Below are 20485 nucleotides of genomic sequence, written 5' to 3'. Positions count from 1 at the left end.
AATACTTCAGGGAAAACGCTCCAGAGAAAACAGCCCCAGCCTGTTCAGGCTCTCCCTGTAGTTCAAATCCTCCAACCCTGACAACATCCTTGTAAATATCTTCTGAACCTTTTCAAGTTTCACAACATCTTTCCAATAGGAAGGAGACCAGAACTGCATGCAATATTCCAAGCGTGGCCTAACCAATGTCCTGTACAGCTGCAACATGACCTCCCAACTCCTCTACTCAATACTCTATATTTTGATCAAGGCTTGCAGTAGGTCTGGAGTTCAAGTGTTCTGGTACGATCAGAAATGAATATTGACTTCACAAACGAATCCTTTGAAACTCATTCTTCCTGAAGTCCTTCCTACAATCTATTAATGGTAACAATCTAATACTTACAATTGCTGGCCTCGACTTTCCAACACGTCAATTGTGATCTTAATCAAGCCTTTCATCATTTTCACGATCAATATTTTAAGAGCAATTCAACACTTTCCTGATGTGGATTCCAACATCAAATAAGGTAACTGGAGGGAGTAATTTTAAATAGTCAAAGATCACGATCATGTCAGTCAAGGGGAGGTGAACCTTTGAAGCTCTTTAGCTTAGAGGTTTCTGCAAACTTAGTCATGAAGTGTGTTCAGTACAGGCTATCAGATTTCTAGATGTGAATGACATCAAGGGTAAGGTAAGTAATATGGGAAGAGTGCATTATGAAAGATGATCAGCAGGGCTCTGGAATGGTAGAGCAATTCAAGAGGCTGAACAGTGATCAGTGTGTGAACGAAATCCTTATCCCTCACTCTGCTGGAGTTACAGCTCAAACACATGAAGCATATTTAATGAACCAGACAAACAGTTTGGGGACACGATTTTAAAGGAGTGTAAGACTAGACTGGGATTAAATTCAGCTTTTCAGCTGAGCCATTTTTTGACAATAATGAGTCTTGTGCAAAAATGGCGCCATCCTGTGGTTACTGAATGTGGAATTGGTTGAACATGTATCCAATATAATGCAAGAAAGCATAAAATAATCAATTGCTTATAACATGTCTCAGTTTCTATTCCTTTTGTCAGTATTTATTGTCACGAATATTACTGATTGCACAGAATCACAGTCCCGCTCATAAGAGGAACAAAAACAAGAGGTCATAAATTTAAAATGATCCACAAAGGAAGTAAGCATGAAATGATGAAAACGTTTTCCAAACATTAAGTAAGGGTGGCACTGGAAAAGCACAGCCTGTCAGACAGCATCTGAGGAGCAGGAGAGTCGACATTTCCAGCAGAAGAACTTGTGCCGGAAACACTGACTCTCCTGCTCCTCAGATGCAGCCTTACCAGCTGTGCTTTTCCAGTGCCACACGTTTTGATGCTGATCTCCTCATTGGCAGTCCTCACTTTCTCACCTTTTGACTTTGATTTCCAGCGCCTGCAGTCCTCATTTTTTTCACTGTTTTAACCTGATCTCCAGCATCTGCTGTCCTCACTTCCTCTCCATCAATGAATAATTAGGGTATGGAATGTAGTGCTTGAAAATCTGGTGGAGGCAGGTTCAACTGAGGAATTTGAGAGGGCAGTCGATGACTTTTTGATAAGAAATTGTGTGCAAGAGTATAGACAAAAGCAGGAGATTAGCAATTAGTAATGATGCTCAATGAACATGCTATTGCAGTCATGATGGGCTGAATAGCCTCTTTTGACTTTGTAACAACTCTGTGATTCTACATCAGCTACCCATTCCAAAATGCAATCTGGGTGTGTGTTGCAGAACCAGTCATTCTATTGGTATTTATGTGACTTGCATGCATGACTTAAATTCTTAAACTTTCTAGCTGGAGTAAACAGATAGTGAACTCCCTTCTTCACCTCCTCTCTGAATTTTATTTGTGTCAAGCTATAAATGCAAGTGTTTGTACAGAAATTCAAGTGCATAAGGAAGACTCCAACCTCATTGGCAATGTATACTGGGCTGGAGTAATTCTTATCAAATCCGTTGACTGTGACTCGAGTGTACATGAACGTCACGGTTTCTGTCATCCACAACAGTATGTAGGTGCCAGATACAGTGAAGAGCAAAACAATCGATTTCTTACGATTTTCCATCTCAGAGTCGTTCTGGTTCAGACATTTGCCATGTCTCTTCAGACCTCTGCGAACCCTACAGGTCACCATGATGTGCTTGACCGTGAGCCCATTTAATAGTAAGATGAAGAAGAATGGGAGTATTGAAATAGAGACACTGCACATCCAGGAGAAACTTGCCCATCCAAGAGATGTAAAGAAGACTGATTTAGTCTGGCAACCCCACTCCACCTTGTCAAGCACGAACATAGACTCATACATGAAGTGGAAGGGAATGTACTTTAAACAGCTCAGGACAAATATGGACACAATAACTGCAAGTGCAGTTCTCTCTGTGCAATACGTGAGTCTCAATGACTGACAGCAGATGCTGATGAACCGGTCAAAGGTGAATGACACAATTAACCAGACAGCGTAATCAATTGTAAGGACTTTCAAGTAGCTGTGTGAAGGACAGATTGCAGTCCGGGACAGAAAATAATATGGATAATAATAAACAATTATTTCTTGTAGCACATGAATGATCAAAATTATGATGTCTGAGATTGCCATTGTCACCATGTAGCGAGTTATTCCCTTGGAGAGACCACATTTTCCACGGGAGTGGATCACAGCTGTCATCAGGTTCGCTGTAGGACATTATAGAAAATGAATAGACCAATGAAACAAAACAAACCTGAGTACATAGGTTCATAAGGATGCCCATTAAACTCTCAAACCTGTTCCAACATTCAATGAGTTCTGGAGTGATTGGCAGCTTAGCCCATATCTAGAATTATTGACATGCATTCTTTCAGTTCATACAGATCAGTCAATTTCATTTTGAAAATTAACAATTGCAATGGCATTGAAAAATTATCATAAAATTGAAGTTCCCATCTCTAGAATAATGTTTTTTAATAATCAATTTGTACACATTTTTGGCTGTCCCCTTCTTTCACAATATTTCAGTTGAAACCAACTTGCGCTTGATAATGATTCATCATAACCTCTTTACTGTAGTGCTTATTGCCTCTATTGATAAAGCCCAGGACCCAAAAAGCTCGTTAACTATTTGTTCAAACTGTTCTAATCTGGTTAGAGCAACATATTGGCCTTAAAAACTTCCCTGAACCAAACTCTAGGCTATGGTTACCCATAGAGTTTGTCCAATCAATAAACTGACTATGTTGTTCCAAGGCCCTTTTCATTGCATGTTCAATTCTATCTGACATCTGTTACATGATATCAAGTCAAATAAGTCTTGAAATGCAGGGGGAATATGGCCACATGCATCCTCTCAGTCTAATTAATCAAGGGTTGGATCCAGAACTGAATTGTTTGATTCAGTGGTACATGTAACAACAGTCCACATGTCCTCCACAAATCTATTCAAGACCAATGTCTAACAAGAGTACACCAACAAGCACTTGTTAGTGATGTTCAAAATGTAAGTGATAAAGTGTTACACAAAAAGCTAATCAGCAAGATAAGGACTCATAGATTTGGGGGTGATATTTTAGCATGGATGGATTGACAGACAAGTTACAAAGTTACAAGTTACAAAGGCGGCATGGTGGCACAGTGGTTAGCACTGCTGCCTCACAGCGCCAGAGATCCGGGTTCAATTCCCGCCTCAGGCGACTGACTGTGTGGAGTTTGCACATTCTCCCCGTGTCTGCGTGGATTTCCTCCGGGTGCTCCGGTTTCCTCCCACAGTCCAAAGATGTGCAGGATGGGTGAATTGGCCATGCTAAATTGCCCGTAGTGTTAGGTAAGGGGTAGATGTATGGGTGGGTTGCGCTTCGGCGGGGCGATGTAGACTTGTTGGGCCAAAGGGCCAGTTTCCACACTGTAAGTAATCTAATGGAAAAAAAAGAAAACAACTGAGGCTGGCAGATAATAACTGTAGTGGAGCACCACAAGGATTGGTGCCAGGCCTATTGATAGCAATGAATAACATGAAGGGACAGACAGTAACATATCCAAGTTTGCTGCTGATGTAAAGCTAGGTGGGAAGGTAGACTGATGGGAGGGTGCAGACGCAACACAAAAAGGTTGAATTACTTAAGTAACAAGACAACCAGATGATAAGTAGATATGAAGCAGGGAATTGTAAAGGTATTAATTTTTGTCAAAAGAATACAAAGCAAAGTTTCACTTTGTCAAAAAAAAACTTTAAATTCCTGAATGATGATGCTCAGAAAGACTTGTATGTGCACCTGCAGGAGGACAGAAAGTTAGCATGCAGTTGCTGCAGGCGATGAGCAACACAGACAATATGTTGGCCTTTACTGCCAAGGGAGGGGCCATACAGGAGTAAAGATGTCTTCCTGTCCTTGTACAATTGTTACAATTGCTTCCTGGGTGTGCATGTGTTGGGGGGGGGGGGGGGGGAAGAGCAATGTCTAGCGAACTTTGTGGTCTCCACATTTAAGGAAATGGCATAGTTGCATTGGAGGCAGCACAGTAAGTGGAGGTTGCCGGTGCCTAGTCTGAGGAGGTTTTCGAGGATGAGAAGCTGGGGTAATTGCACCTTTCTGCTCTGGAATTTCAAGGAACAAGATTGATCTCACTAAGATATACAGGACTGCTAAGGAGCTTGGCTGGGCTGGTACAGAGAAGGTGATTCTTTGGTTCAGGGAATTGAGGACATTGGACAGTCTCAGGCTAGGGAGTGCACACTTCAGGATTGAGGAAGAGAGGAAGTGCCTCACTGAAGGAACCTCAAAGATTTGGAATTTTTAATCACAAATTCTGAATATTCTGAAGACCAGGATTTTTTTGTGTGTGTGTGACTGCCAGGAAGCCAAGGGATGTGGGGAGCAGATGGGAAAGTGGAGCAAAGCCTATGATCAGCTAGAGGGAATGACAGAGCAAGCTTCATGGGCTGATTAGTCCTGTTTCCTGCAGTTCAGAGAGTGTATGCTTCCAGTGTGGGGATGCTCACTGCCTTCCATAAGGAATATAAAGCAACGTGAATCTTCCAGAGGACAGACCTCTCAGAATAAGGAGAACCAGTGGCAACTTTTGTCAGATCGCAGAATCCCTACATTGTGGAAACAGGCCATTCAGCCATCGAGTCATCTTTGAACCTCTGAAGATCATCCCACCCAGGTCCAACTCCTACTCTGTCCCTGTAACCCTGAATTTCCCATGGCTAATCCGCCTACCCTGCACGTCCCTAGGCACTACGCAGCAATTTAGCATGGCCAATCCATCCAGTGCACACCTTTGGACTACGGGAGAAAACTGGAGCACCCAGAGGAAACCCATATGGACACAAGGAGAACATGCAAACTCCACACAAACTGTTGAACCAGGACAGATCGATTTCACTTTGTTTTCAACGCTCAGCCATAAAATGAAATAATGCATACTATTGGAAATAAGAAATATAGCTCACCAGGGATGCCAAACACTATCATTATTGGATAGCCGATTTCTTTCAGATAGAGAATTGGATGATGTTCCATTTCCAGACAGAAGCACTGGCAGTATGGAGGACTAAAAATCCAGGAGCTGGACTCTCACAAACTGAGCCTAGGAGTGAGCTGAGACCCTTATTAAGTAAGCCCGGAGGCAATCCTCACCAGGACTGTGTGAGCTTCACAACAACTGATATTAGTTCCAGGCATTTTCACAAACACATTGCAACATGATTTTCCACATGAACAAAGCCACCACAGTGGCGGAACGTACTGCACAGTGCACCCCAAGGGATATCCCAGTTTCTCCAACTCCCAGTCATTGCCACTTTACACTTACCTGACTACGTAAAAGACATTGAAAGGTATCTTGCAAACCAGAGGCACAAGAATAAATGTGAAAGCAAACAAAACTGGAATCTGCACTTAGCTCAAGCTGCCATAGCCCCACTCCCTCCTTAGAGATGGAGGACTGGCAATGGCTTAAGTTGAGGGTCAGCATTTTACACATAAAGTTTTAGAAAATAGCACCTTCTCAGTAACTTCAACTAGTCCAGGAATTGAACACAAAATGTGGGTAATACATTGCATTTATAAACCAACTGAGCTACCAACTTTCCTTATGCAGCTGGTGCACCTCTAACTATCCACTGGTGACAGTGATAATGGACACATCACTTTGCATCTGGTAGTCATAAGGTCTCCTGTGATGCAGTGCTGGAGCCCCTATCACTCTCACCCCTTGGTAACTGACTTGGTAAGGCAAAGAATTAATTTCAAGACTCTTATCATTATTTTTAAAACCTAACATGGTCTTCTTCCTTCCCTAGATCAGTCATCTATTTCCACCCCACAGCCATGTCATATATCTGTGCTCCTCTCTCTAATTCTGACTTCTTGTTTGATTGTAATAGCTCCCATATTGCTATGATTGTCTGGACCCAAAGCTTCAAATTTCATCCCTGCACTTTGTTGCTTCTCCATCTCCCTTTTCTTTTTATATGTTCTAAAAACATCGTTTTTGACATTAGTTATCTGCATCTATCCACTTGCTTACAGTTACTTCGGTGGTTTAACCTTCAATCTCTCTATCCCTCTACAGTATTGAAAACACGTTGAACCTACCAAGAAGAAAGCACAGCTTCCAAAGTTGAACTGTACCTGTCACAGCTCTGCCCACTGACAGCAGGGAAAGTAAGCAGTATAGGCTTTCTGTATCTATTGGTACATACTAATTGGTTGAGATGTGGACACACCATGATATCATTTTGCAATATAATCATCCTTATTAGAAAGAATATAATTGGATGTTATCATCACAAGTATCATTAACCAGAAAATGAATTGGGCCAGTCCCATCAATACTGTGGACGCAAGAATGGGTCAGGGGCTGGGAATTCTATGACGACTAATGCACTGACCTACACTGTTTCCACCAAGCCTGTCCACCGTTTACAAGGCACCGGTACGGACTGTGGTGGAATGCTTCCCACTTGCCTGGATGGGTGCAGCTCCAGTAACACTGAGGAAGCTTGACACCATCCAGAACAAAGCAGCCTGTTAATTGAAACCTTTCTTTATCAATTGATTCACTCTCTCTGTCAATTTGGATGTCTTAAAGGACTAGTTTTAACTCGCTGAAAATCTCCTCCACCACCCATTTCTACAGATTTAAAGACTGAGTCTATTGTGCCCAAAATGTCACAATCATTGAAGGGGACAGTAAACAAAGGAGGATGAATTGGTCCTTGACATTCCATGATTCCTGGATTTCCTGCCCTTGAATGTCTGGCTGAAGGTCAAAAATACCTACCTTATGTCAAAGCAACTTAATTTACACCAAATTCTAATATTGCATGTTAAATGGATTCGATAACAGATTCGAATTGAAAACCATGTGATTTTGCATATTCCAAGCTTTTGTCTTCTCTATTTGTTCAAAGTATGAGGGCATCACTGGCTAGGCAGCATTTATTGCTCATCACTAATCACCCAGAGTGCACTTAAGAGTCAACCACATTGCTGTAGGTTTGGATTCACATTAAGATTAGACCAGGTAAGGATGGTAGTTTCCTACCAAAAGGATGTGAATGAACCAGATGGCCTTTTCGTGACAATCAACAACGGATCCATGATCATCGTTAGACACTTAATTCAAGATTTTTTTTTAAATTGAATTCAAATTCCACCATCTGCCATCACGGGATTCAAACCTTTGTCCCCAGAACATTAGCTGGGTTGCTGGATTAACAGTCCAGTGATAATACAACTGGGCCATTGCCTCCCTCATGTTTTTTGATTGAATGGTGAGAGAGTACTGGGAACCACAGCTGACAATTAAATGAAGAGCATATTACTGTATATGTGTTTGCAAAAAAATTATAAGACTATGTCAGAGGCTGGAAATTCTGCAAGAAACTGACTCCCAAAGACGGTCTACCATCGGCAAGGTACAGGTCAAGAGACTGATTGAATACACTCCATTTGCCTGGAAAAATACAATTCCAAAGATTACTCAACATCCAGGACAAAGTAGCTCATTTGACTGTCACCTCAGCTACTACCTTAGTCATTTGCCTCTTCCAATGCCAATGGTTGCATTATGTTACGCCTGCAAGATACACTGCAGATAGTGCCAAATGTTTCAATGACAACATCTTCCAATGTGTAATCTCTATCTTTTTTTTTAGATTAGATTACTTACAGTGTGGAAACAGGCCCTTCGGCCCAACAAGTCCACACCGCCCTGCCGAAGCGTAACCCACCCATACCCCTACATCTACATTTACCCCTTACCTAACACTATGGGCAATTTAGCATGGCCTGCACATCTTTGGACTGTGGGAGGAAACCGGAGCACCCAGAGGAAACCCACGCAGACACGGGGAGAACATGCAAACTCCACACAGTCAGTCGCCTGAGTCGGGAATTGAACCCGGGTCTCAGGCGCTGTGAGGCAGCAGTGCTAACCACTGTGCCACCGTGCCGCCCACATCTTATAGCAGCACCAGCACTTGCAGGTTCCCCTCTGGAATATGCACCATGCTGTATATCATTGTCCATTGCCAACCATGAGATGATGATATGTGCCATTAAAGAGAGATTTGTTCTGCCGTGTTTCTCTTAAAATGTGTTGTCAGTCTGGTGATGAGGTGTCTGCTCTATGGAAAACAGACTAAACAGCATTGTTTTCTTTTTATTCAGAGGAAACAAGCATGAATGGGTGCAGTCAGGCTCATGAAAACCCAGGGTTTTCATTTTGCTTTCAGTTGTTGAAGTTGGAGTTTTGGAGTTGACGCTGCTCAATACAGTACCTTGTCTGCTGCTGCAAAAGCTTGAGTTCTCTCTCTGCTGATAGATTCATTCTGCCAACGTTCCGTCTCCTGGACTGGAGGAGATTGCAAGTGAGGGAAATCTGTTTTACTGAATTGGCCTTTGGCAAGGCTGTGTTTGTTACAATTAATGAGAAGTAGTCAAATAATATATTTTCTTATTAAGTCTTTAAATAGAGTTAAAGTTATGCAAATTCTCTCCCTTTTGTTGCTTGTATTTAACGTATTGTAAGAATAAAGTTTGTTTAAATCTGAGGAGCTTGGCCAATGTTTGGAACACAGCACCTTAGACTTGCATCTAATTAAGCTAAAAGTTAGGGTTCAGGGTATCTCCTTGACATATTTTGATGGGCTTTTGTCTGGTCCATAACAAATTGAGGGCTTACCTGAGATCAAAATCTTGAATTCCAGTTTGGGTCGAGGAATATTGGACTCAAAGACAGTGAGTAGTGAGTGCTCGTGTTCTTTATTCAGGTGTTACAATCAGTTGGTTTAAATAGGGAGTGACTTGTGTCATAATGGTTCTCTCGGTGTCCTCGAGCTTCCTGTGTGTGGCTGAGCTCACTTGGGGTGGTTTAAGAAGTTGAGTGAGGCAAAGCTTATGGAATTTGTAAACAGCCTGGAGCTGAAGTTGCCTGTGTCCATGAGGAAGTGGGAGATAATTGCAATATTTCAGCATTTACAATCACCAGGAACGCAATCGGAATAATTGGAAATAACAACGATTCAAGTGCGAATGAAGCAGTTTGAATTAGAAACAATAGCAAAGGAAAAATAAATCTCAGCTGCACAAAATGATATTTGCAGATTGGAACTCGAACAGTATAACACTTTGACAGCATCACCTCATTCATAATTTATTCAGCACTGGATACTTTGACTGTTTTTCATTGGTATTTGAATGAGATGATCATAGAATCACTACAGTGTGGAAGCAGGCCATTCGACCCTTCAAATCCACCCAGACCCACTACATGTCATCACGCTGCATTTCCCATGGTTAAGCCACCTAACCTGCACATCTTTGGATTGTGGGAGGAAAGTGGAGCTTTGAGTGGAAACACACGTGGGCAAACTCCACACAGACAATTGTCCAAGTGTAAAATCAAACCCAGGTACCTTGCACTGAGAGACAGCAGTGCTAACTACTGAGCTAACCATGCCCATCGTTTGCTGCTTGTGTCCATGAGCAAACGGGAGATAATTGCAGCAATGGCTCAGCATTTACAATTGCCAGGAATGCACTTGCCAGCAAGTTATGCAATTCCAAATCGAAACAACAGCAAAGGAAAAATAAATTACAACTCCTCAAAAGGATGCTAGAAGAGGATTTGCAGGTTGGAATTTCAAACCAATATTGGAAGCATTGTTAGTCATTTTGCAAATGACACCAAAGTTATTGGAATAATAGACAATGAGGAGGGTTAACTAAGAACTACAAAGGGGTCTTGATCAATTGGGCCAATGGGCTGAGGAGTGCCAGAGGGAGTTTACATTGAATAAAGGCAAGGTGTTGCATTTTGGTAAGATGAACAAGGTCAGGACTTATACATTAAATGGTAGAATCCTGCGGAGTGTTGTTGAATAGAGAGACCTAGGGATGCAAGTACATAGTTCTTTGAAAGTGTCACAGGTAGACAAGAGTGGTAAAGGAAGCATTTGGCATGCAATGTTCATTGCTCAGACCATTGAGTGTAGGAGTTGGGAGATCATGTTGAGGTTGCACCGAATGTTGATGAGGCCACTTTTGCAGTTCTGGTCACCGAGATACAGGATGGATACGATCAAATTGGATAGGGTTCAGAAAAGATTTACAAGGATGTTACCAGGACTGAAGGGTTTGAGTTATAAGGAGAGGTTGGATGAACTGGGATTTCTTTTCACTGGACCATAGGAGATTGAGAGGTGACCTGATAGAGGTTTGTAAAATCTTGGGGGGCATAAATAAAGTAAATAGCAAATGTCTTTTTCATAAGGGTTAGGGAGTTCAAAACTAGAAGGAATGATTTTAAGGTGAGAGGCGAAAAATTTAAAAGGGACCTGAGAAGCAATTCTTTCACACAAAAGGGTGGTTTGTATGCTAAATGAAGTGCCAGAGGAAGCAGCAGATGCAGGTACTGTTGCAACATTTTTTTTAAAATTTGAACAGTGATATGAAAAGAAAAGTTTTAGAAGAAAATAGGCTAATTGAAAGCAAATGGTATTGGTTTAGTTTGGAAACAAATTATTCACATGGGTGAGGTGAAACGAAGGGTTTGTTTCCATGCTGTTTGACCACGTGACAAGCATAGCTCAAGCAGCAGAAGGGGGAAAAGAGAGAGATTTTGAACTTTGGAAGTTGGCGCTGAAAAGTGAGAGTCAACTTAAAATGGCATAGGTTTTGGCATTGCAACATTTCAAAACAAATATTCCCAGTAATGTATCTGAGACAATTGTAAATTCTGTTCATAACCCCTTAAAGTTTATGAAAAAATTAATGATAAAAGTACCGAACTGTTTAGATGGAGTTAATTATTATAGCCACTCAATTTGAAAGCTATACACTTAGCGGGATGAGACTATGTAATTGCCATTGTCTTTTTCCAGTGTAAATATTGTTGAAAAATATTTATTTAGTGCTTCCTCAATCTCCTCTGACTCCATCCACTACTGTTCTTGATTGGTCCTATTCTTACTCTTGTCATTCTTTTATCCGTTATATACCTGTACAAACCATTAGGGTTTTCCCTGATCCTATCCGCCAACAACTTCTTATGTCCCCTTCTCACTCGCCTTATCTCTCTCTTTAGGTTGTTTCTGTTACTCTCAATCATCCTAACTGAACCTTCACGTCTCATCCTAACATAAGCCTTCTTCTGCCTCTTGACAAGAGATTCAACTTCCTTAGGAAACCATGGCTCCTGCGCTTAACAACTTCCACCCTGTCTGACAGGTACATACTTTATCAGGGACAAACAGTAGCTGTTCCTTAAATAAGCTCCAAATTTCTCTTGTGCCCATCCCCTTCAGTTTCATTCCCCATCCTAAATCTTGTCGAATTGAATTGTAATTGCTTTTCTCCCAGCTGTAGCTCTTGCCCTCTGGTGTATACCTATCCCTTTCCATCGCTAAAGAAAACATAACTGAATTGTGGTCACTATCACCAAAGTGTTCACCTACCTCCAAATCTAACACCTGGCCAGATTCATTACCCAGTACCAAATCTAATGTGTCCTCATCCATTGTTGGCCTGTCTACATATTGTGTCAGAAAATTCTCCTGCACACAATGGACAAAAACTGACCCATCTAAAGTACTTGAACTATCGTATTCTCAGTCAATATTTGGGAAGTTGAAGTGCCCATAACAACTACCCTGTCACTCTCACTCCTCCTATCGAGAATCACCTTTGCTATTCTTTCCTCTAAATCTCTGGGACTATGCGGAGGCCTATAGAAAACTCCCAGGAGGATGACCTCTCCTTTCTTGTTGCTAATTTCAGCCCATACTACCTCAGTTGATGGGTCCTCAAACATCCTTCTGTAGCCATAATACAGTCCTTGACTAACAATGCCACACCCCCATCTCTTTTACCATTTTCTCTGTTCTTACTGAAATACCTAAATCCCGGAACCTGCAACAACCATTCCTGTCCCTGCTTCATGTCTCTGAAATGGCCACAACATCAAAACCCCAGGTACTGACCCATGCTGCAAGTTCACCCACCTTATTTTGGATGCTCCTGGCATTGAAATGGACACACTTCAAACTAACTTCTTGCTTGCCAGTGCCCTTTTGCAACCCTGATACCTCATTTCAGACCTCCTCACTCTCAACCTCCTCTATACTCAAACTACAATTTAGGTTTCCATCCTCCTGTTAAATTAGTTTAAACCCACCCGAAGAGCATTAATAAATATCGCACCACCCCCTCCCCCACCTCCTACCCCCAGGATATTGGTACCCCTCTGGTTCAGGCGAAAACCATCCTGTTTGTAGAGGTCCTACCTACCTCAGAAAGACCCACAATTATCCAAGAATCCAAAACCCTCCCTCCTGCACCATCCCTGTAGCCACGAGTTCAACTTCTCTCTCTCCCTATTCCTCACCTCGCTAGTACATAACATGGGTAACAAAATCAGAGATAACAACTGTTTGTTCTAGCTCTAATCTTCCACCCTCGCTCCCTGAACTTCTGCATTAAATTCCCATCTCACTTCCTACCTATGTCGTTGGTGCCTATGTGGACCATGACTTAAGGCTGCTCCCCCTCCCCCTTCAAGGATCCTGAAAACATGATCAGAGACATCATGAATCCTAGCATCTGGGAGGCAACACACCAACTGTGAGTCTGTCATTCCCGCAGAACCTCCTGTCTGTCCCCTTAACCATGGAGTTCCCAATGGCTAATGCTCTGCTTATCTCCCCCTTCACTTCTGAGCAACAGGGACAGACTTTATGCCAGAGACCTGTGCCCCATTGCCTACCCCTGGTAAGTCGCCCCTCCCCTTCCCCAACAGTATCCAAAACAGTAGACTTGTTATTGAGGGGAACGGCCACAGGGGATCCCTGCACTGCCCACCGGTTCCCTTTCCGCCCCCTGACAGTAACCCATCTGCCTTTTTCTTGTACCTGAGGTGTGACTACATTCCTGTAAATCCTCTCAATAACTGCCTCCACCTCCCAAATGATCTGAAGTTCATCCAGCTCCAGTTCCAGTTCCCCCAAGGCAGGTTTTGAGGAGCTGAACTTGGGTGCACTTCCCACAGATGCAGTTAACAGGAACACTGCCACTCCCATTCCCATTTGGAGCACTTCCCACGATTGGAAACGGCTGCAACTCGGCCAGAACCTGGAGGACACTCCGCCCCGGAAGGCCAGGTCGGCAGAACCGCCGGTCCTAGTTTGGCTGAGCTACCAGGCCCAGTAGTCGCACAGTTGGTATGAGCAGTCCCATTCGCTCCCATCCCCATTTGGAACACTGCAGGAGGAACATTCAACTGCCCGAACCTCCATTCCCACTATTATAAATTCCCAATGACCTGACTGAAAACTAAAAGAGAGGGGAAAAAAGACTAGTCACCTTATCAATCTGGCGCACAGAACGTTTCTTTTTTTGCTAAGAGGAGAAGGATGAGTGGGAGACACTACTCGAGTAGTGTTTCGGGTAAAGCAACCACCAACAATTTATAACCTCACTCACCCAGCAGTCCCATGTCCACTCCTGCTCAGCATGCACTCTACCTTTACATGAGGTACGTTTTTAAACTTCACTCCTACCTTCCCATCAGGCCTCTGTTCCTCACTGTCACTCATCTCACTACAAGGTCGGACTAATAAATTAAACCATATTTATTTCAATGCAAGGGGCCTAACAGGGAAGACAGATGAACTCAGGGCATGGTTAGAACATGGGACTGGGATATCATAGCAATTACAGAAACATGGCTCAGGGATGGACAGGACTGGCAGCTAAATGTTTCAGGATACAAATGCTACAGGAAGGAGAGAAAGGGAGGCAAGAGAGGAGGGGGAGTGGTGCTTTTGACAAGGGATAGCATTATCGCTGTGCTGAGGGAGGATATTCCCGGAAATACATCCAGGGAAGTTATTTGGTGGAACTGAGAAATAAGAAAGGGATGATCACCTTATTGGGATTGTATTATAGACCCCCTAATAGTCAGAGGGAAATTGAGAAACAAACTTGCAAGGAGATCTCAGCTATCTGTCAGAATAATAGGGTGGTTATGGTAGGGGATTTTAACTTTCCAAACATCGACTGGGACTGCCATAGTGTTAAAGGTTTAGATGAAGAGGAATTTCTTAAGTGTGTACAAGACAATTTTCTGATTCAGTTTGTGAATGTACCTAACAGAGAAGTTGCAAAACTTGACCTACTCTTGGGAATTAAGGCAGGGCAGGTGACTGAGGTGTCAGTGGGGGAGCACTTTGGGGCCAGTGACCATAATTCTATTCATTTTAAAATAGTGATGGAAAATGATAGACCAGATCTAAACGTTGAAGTTCTAAATTGGAGAAAGGTAAAAATAATGACTGCAGATGCCCCCTCGACCATGACTCCACACCCCATCATCAAACCATCATCTCCTAGACCATACAGAACCTCAGGAGATCTCCCACCCACAACTACCAACCTCATAGTCCGGGAACCCCGCACTGCCCGGTTCTACCTCCTTCCCAAGATCCACAAGCCTGACCACCCTGGCCGACCCATTGTCTCAGCATGTTCCTGCCCCACTGAACTCATTTCTACCTACCTCAACACTGTCCTATCCCCCCTAGTCCAGGAACTCCCCACATTCGTTCAAGACACCACCCATGCCCTCCACCTCCTCCAATACATTTGTTTCCTCGGCCCCCAATGCCTCATCTTCACTATGGATATCCTATCCCTCTAAATCTCCATCCGCCATGACCAGGGCCTCCAAGCCCTCCGTTTCTTTCCTCTCCAGACGTCCCCAACAGTATCCTTCCACCGACGCTCTCATTCGCCTGGCCGAACTGGTCCTCACCCTTAACAATTTCTCTTTCAAATCCTCCTACTTCCTCCAGACCAAAGGGGTAACCATGGGCACCCGTATGGGCCCCAGCTATGCCTGTCTCTTTGTTGGCTACGTAGAACAGTCCATCTTCCGTAATTACACTGGCACCACTCCCCACCTCTTCTTCCGCTACATTGATGACTGCATTGGCGCCACCTCGTGCTCCCACGAGGAGGTTGAGCAATTCATCCACTTCACCAACACATTCCACCCTGACCTTAAATTTACCTGGGCCATCTCTGACACCTCCCTCCCCTTCCTGAACCTCTCCATCTCCATTAATGATGACTGACTTGACATCGACACTTTTTACAAACCCACCGACTCCCACAGCTACCTGGATTACACCTCTTCCCACCCTACCTCCTGCAAAACTGCCATCCCGTATTCCCAATTCCTCCGCCTCCGCCGTATCTGCTCCCAGGAGGATTAGTTCAACCACAGAACACACCAGATGGCCTCCTTCTTTAGAGACCGCAATTTCCCTTCCCACGTGGTTAAAGATGCCCTCCAATGCATCTCGTCCACATCCCGCACCTCCGCCCTCAGACCCCAGCCCTCCAACTGTAACAAGGACAGAACGCCCCTGGAGCTCACCTTCCACCCTACCAACCTTCGCATAAACCAAATCATCCGCCGACATTTCCGCCACCTCCAAATGGACCCCACCACCAGGGATATATTTCCCTCCCCACCCCTTTGCACCTTCCACAAAAACCGTTCCCTCCGTGACTACCTGGTCAGATCCATGCCTCCCTACAACCCACCGTCCCATCCTACACTTTCCCCTGCCATCGCAGGAACTGTAAAACCTGCGCCCACACCTCCTCCCTCACCTCCATCCAAGGCCCTAAAGTAGCCTTCCACATCCATCAAAGTTTCACCTGCACATCCACCAATATCATTTATTGTATCCGTTGCTCCCGATGCGGTCTCCTCTACATTGGGAGACTGGACGCCTCCTAGCAGAGCGCTTTAGGGAACATCTCCGAGACACCCACACCAATCAACCACACTGCCCCGTGGCCCAACATTTCAACTCCCCCTCCCACTCTGCCGAGGACATGGAGATCTGGGCCTCCTTCACCGCCGCTCCCTCACCACCAGACGCCTGGAGGAAGAACGCCTCATCTTCCGCCTCAGAACACTTCAACCCCAGAGCATCAATGTGGACTTCAACAGTTTCCTCATTTCCCCTTCCCCCACCTCACCCCAGTTCCAAACTTCCAGCTCAGCACTGTCCCCATGACTTGTCCTAGCTGCCTATCTTCTTTTCCACCTATCCACTCCACCCTTCCCCCCGACCTATCACCTTCGTCACCTCCCCCACTCACCTATTTGTACTCTATGCTACTTTCTCCCCACCCCCACCCTCCTCTCACTTATCTCTCCACCCTTCAGGCTGTCTGCCTGTATTCCTGATGAAGGGCTTTTGCCCAAAATGTCGATTTTACTTCTCCTCGGATGCTGCATGAACTGCTGTGCTTTTCCAGCACCACTCTAATCTAAATTGGAGAAAGGCTAATTTTGATGGCATTAGGCAAAAACTTTCGAAAGCTGATTGGAGGTAGATGTTCACAGGTAAAGGGACGGCTGGAAAATGGAAGCCTTCAGGAATGAGATAATGAGAATCCGGAGAAAGTATATTCCTGTCAGGGTGAAAGGAAAGGCTGGTAGGTTATAGAGAATGCTGGATGACTAAAGAAATTGAGGGTTTGGTTAAGACAAAGAAGGAAGCATATGTAAGGTATAGACAGGATAGATTGAGTGAATCCTTAGAAGAGTATAAAGGCAGTAGGAGTATAAAGAGTGAAATCAGGAGGGTAAAAAAGGGACATGAGATAGCTTTGGCAAATAGAATTAAAGGAGAATCCAAAGAGATTTTACAAGTACATTAAGGATAAAAGTGTAACTAGGGAGACAATAGGGCTCTCAGCAAGGCGGCCTTTGTGTGGAGCTGCAGAAAATGGGGGAGATAATAAATGAGTATTTTGCATCAGTATTTACTGTGGAAAAGTATATGGAAGATATAGACTGTAGGGAAATAGTTGGTGACATCTTGCAAATGTCTATATTACAGAAAGGAAGTGCTGGATGTCTTGAAATGGGTAAAGGTGGACAAATCCCCAGGATCTGATCAGGTGTACCCAAGAACTCTGTTGGAAGCTAGAGAAGTAATTGCTGGGCCTCTTGCTTTGATATTTGTATCATCGATAGTCACAGGTGATGTGCCGGAAGACTGAAGGTTGGCTAACGTGGTGCCACTGTTTAAGGACAAGCCAAGGAACTATAGACCAGTGAGCCTGACATTGGTGATGGTCAAGTTGTTGGAGGGAATCCTGAGGAACAGAATGCACATGTATTTGCAAAGGCAAGGAATGATTAGGGATAGTCAACATGGCTTTGTGCGTGGGAAATCATGTCTCACAAACTTGATTGAGTTTTCTGAGGAAGTAACAAAGAGGATTGTTGAGGGCAGAGTGGCAGATGTGATCTACATGGATTTCAGTAAGGCATTCGACAAAGTTCCCCATGGGAGACTGATTAGTGAGGTTAGATCTCATGGACAACAGGGAGAACTAACCATTTCGATACAGAACTCGCTCAAAGGTCGAAGACAGAGGGTGGTGGTGGAGGGTTGTTTTTCAGACTGGAGGCTTGTAACCAGTGGAGTGCCACAAGGATCGGTGCTGGGTCCTCTACTTTTTGTCATTTACATAAATGATTTGGATGCAAGCATAAGAAGTACAGCTAGTAAGGTGCAGATGACACCAAAATTGGAGATGTAGTGGACAGCGAAGAGGGTTACCTCAGATTACATCAGAATTTGGACCAGATGGGCCAATGGGATGAGAAGTGGCAGATGGAGTTTAATTCAGATAAATGTGAGGTGCTGCATTTTGGGAAAGCAAATCTTAGCAGGACTTATACACTTAATGGTAAGACCCTCGGGAGTGTTGCTGAATAAAGAGACCTTGGAGTGCAGGGTCATAGCTCCTTGAAAGTGGAGTCGCAGGTAGATAAGATAGTGAAGAAGCCATTTGGTATGTTTTCCTTTATTGGTCAGAGTATTGAGTACAGGAGTTGGAAGGTCAGCTGTACAGGACATTGGTTAGGCCACTGTTGGAATATTGCGTGCAATTCTGGTCTCCTTCCTATCGGAAAGATGTTGTGAAACTTGAAAGGGGTTCAGAAAAGATTTACAAGGATGTTGCCAGGGTTGGAGGATTTGAGCTACAGGGAGAGGCTGAACAGGCTGGGGCTGTTTTCTCTGGAGTGTCAGAGGCTGAGGGGTGACCTTATAGAAGTTCACAAAATTATGGGGGGCATGGATAGGGTAAATATGCAAAATTTTCTCCCTGGTGTCGGGGAGTCCAGAACTAGAGGGCATAGGTTTAGGGTGAGAGGGGAAATATATAAAAGAGACCTAAGGGGCAACATTTTCACACAGAGGGTGGTACGTGTATGGAATAAGCTGCCATAGGATGTGGTGGAGGCTGGTACAATTGCAACATTTAAGAGGCATTTGGATGGGTATATGAAAAGGAAGGGTTTGGAGGGATATGGGCCGGGTGCTGGCAAGTGGGACTAGATTGGGTTGGGATATCTGGTCGGCATGGACGGATTGGACCGAAGGGTCTGCTTCCATGCTGTGCATCTCTATGACTCTGCCACTGAGATGAAGCAAATGAGCAGTTTAATAACTCTGTGTAATGGGGTCCCGAGGTATCCTGGAGTATTTGAATAGTTCTGCATATTGGGGTAGAGATGTCCTAGAGTATGTAATAGCTCTGTGTCATGGGAAATGGATTTATGCAGCAGACTGTGGTGTTCAAAGATTCACAGGCGGTACCTCTCTGAATGCAGCTGAACCAGTTTTAGCTCAGGGATGCTATGAAGTTGAAGGTGTGTACTGTACCTTTAAGAGAGAGTGAGAGCTGTTTTGCACTAAGAGCTTGCAGGTACCTGTCACATGACTGACTAGCAGTCTCTGAGTGTACTGAAAAATTGACAATATTTAACATCTGGCTGTGAAACAAATACCTGAGTTTTTGTTTGTTTGAAATTAACCCATCAGTTTAAAATATGTCCCAGGATACTAAAACCCAATTGAATTTGAATTTATTGTTTTTGCCAATCTTGAACCAATCAGACAATCTGATGTTTGGGTATAAAGAAGCCAGCATTTTGACAGTTAGCTGGAGTGAGACCAACTGCCATTGTCAGAGTGACTGCCAGAAAAACACTATCAAAGGTATCTTTTTAACATATGAAACATCACTGCAGCAAATGACAGAGGATGACCCAGGGAGATCTATAGAGGAAGGAGGACACTGGAGATGACAGCTGTTGTAGGGCTTTGAAAATTAAGTTGATGTAATTTTAATATGAGCTTTATGGGAACCATATATTGTTATAGACTGAGAGGCAATTAACAAGCATTTAAGAGAAATGAAGCTTTGAGTTCTAAATAATTGTTGTTTAATGTTCACTATTAGAGTTACAGAACAAATTGATTTTTTTCTTTAACTAATGGAATTTGGGAATTCTTGGTCACTCATACTTTAACAGATTACAAGGCGAGGTGAGATTTCCTGGGTCAAAATTAGAGTGGTGCTGGAAAAGCACAGCAGGTCAGGCAGCATCGAAGAAGCAGAAAAAAATCAGTTTCGGGCAAAAGCCCTTCACCAGGAATGAGGCTGAGAGCCTCAGGGGTGAAGAGATAAATGGGAGGGTGTGGGACTGGGGAGAAGGTAGCTGAGAATGCAACAGGTGGATGGAGGTGGCGCTGAAGGTGATAGGTCGGAGAGGAGGGTAGAGTGGATAGATGGGAAGGAAGATTGACAGGTGGGACAGGTCATGAGGATGGTGCTGAGCTGGAAGGTTGGAATTGGGGAAACGTGGGGGGGGGAGGGGAAATGTGGAAACTGGTGAAGTTCACACTGATGCCAAGTGGTTGAAGGGCACTGAAGATGAGGTGTTCTTCCTCCAGGCATTGGGTAGTGAGGGTATGGCGGTGGAGGAGGCCCAGAACCTACATGTCCTTGGCAGGTGGGAAGGGGAGTTGAAATGTTCGGCCACGAGGCGGTAGGATTGATTGGTGCGGGTGTACAGGAGATGTTCTCTGAAGTG

The 20485-nt window shown here is 44.0% G+C and overlaps 1 protein-coding gene across 2 annotated transcripts in view; it reads right to left on the bottom strand.

Annotated features, from left to right (window-relative positions):
- Positions 1–1325: 1325 nt before the first annotated feature.
- Positions 1326–20485, bottom strand: part of LOC140455152 (E3 ubiquitin-protein ligase TRIM39-like) — a 46841-nt gene continuing 27681 nt past the window's right edge. The window contains exon 6 of one of the 2 annotated variants that reach the window (XM_072549851.1): positions 1326–2700. In XM_072549851.1, the coding sequence (XP_072405952.1) occupies positions 1769–2700 (932 nt within the window). In that variant the 3' untranslated portion in view covers positions 1326–1768. The remainder of the gene's footprint in view (positions 2701–20485) is intronic. The other variant, XM_072549849.1, reaches the window with a different exon arrangement.

Source organism: Chiloscyllium punctatum, chromosome 30, assembly GCF_047496795.1.
Source record: "Chiloscyllium punctatum isolate Juve2018m chromosome 30, sChiPun1.3, whole genome shotgun sequence".
NCBI lineage: Eukaryota > Metazoa > Chordata > Chondrichthyes > Orectolobiformes > Hemiscylliidae > Chiloscyllium > Chiloscyllium punctatum.
The sequence above is the reverse complement of the archived record's forward strand: the minus strand, read 5'-3'. Positions and strand labels throughout refer to the sequence as shown.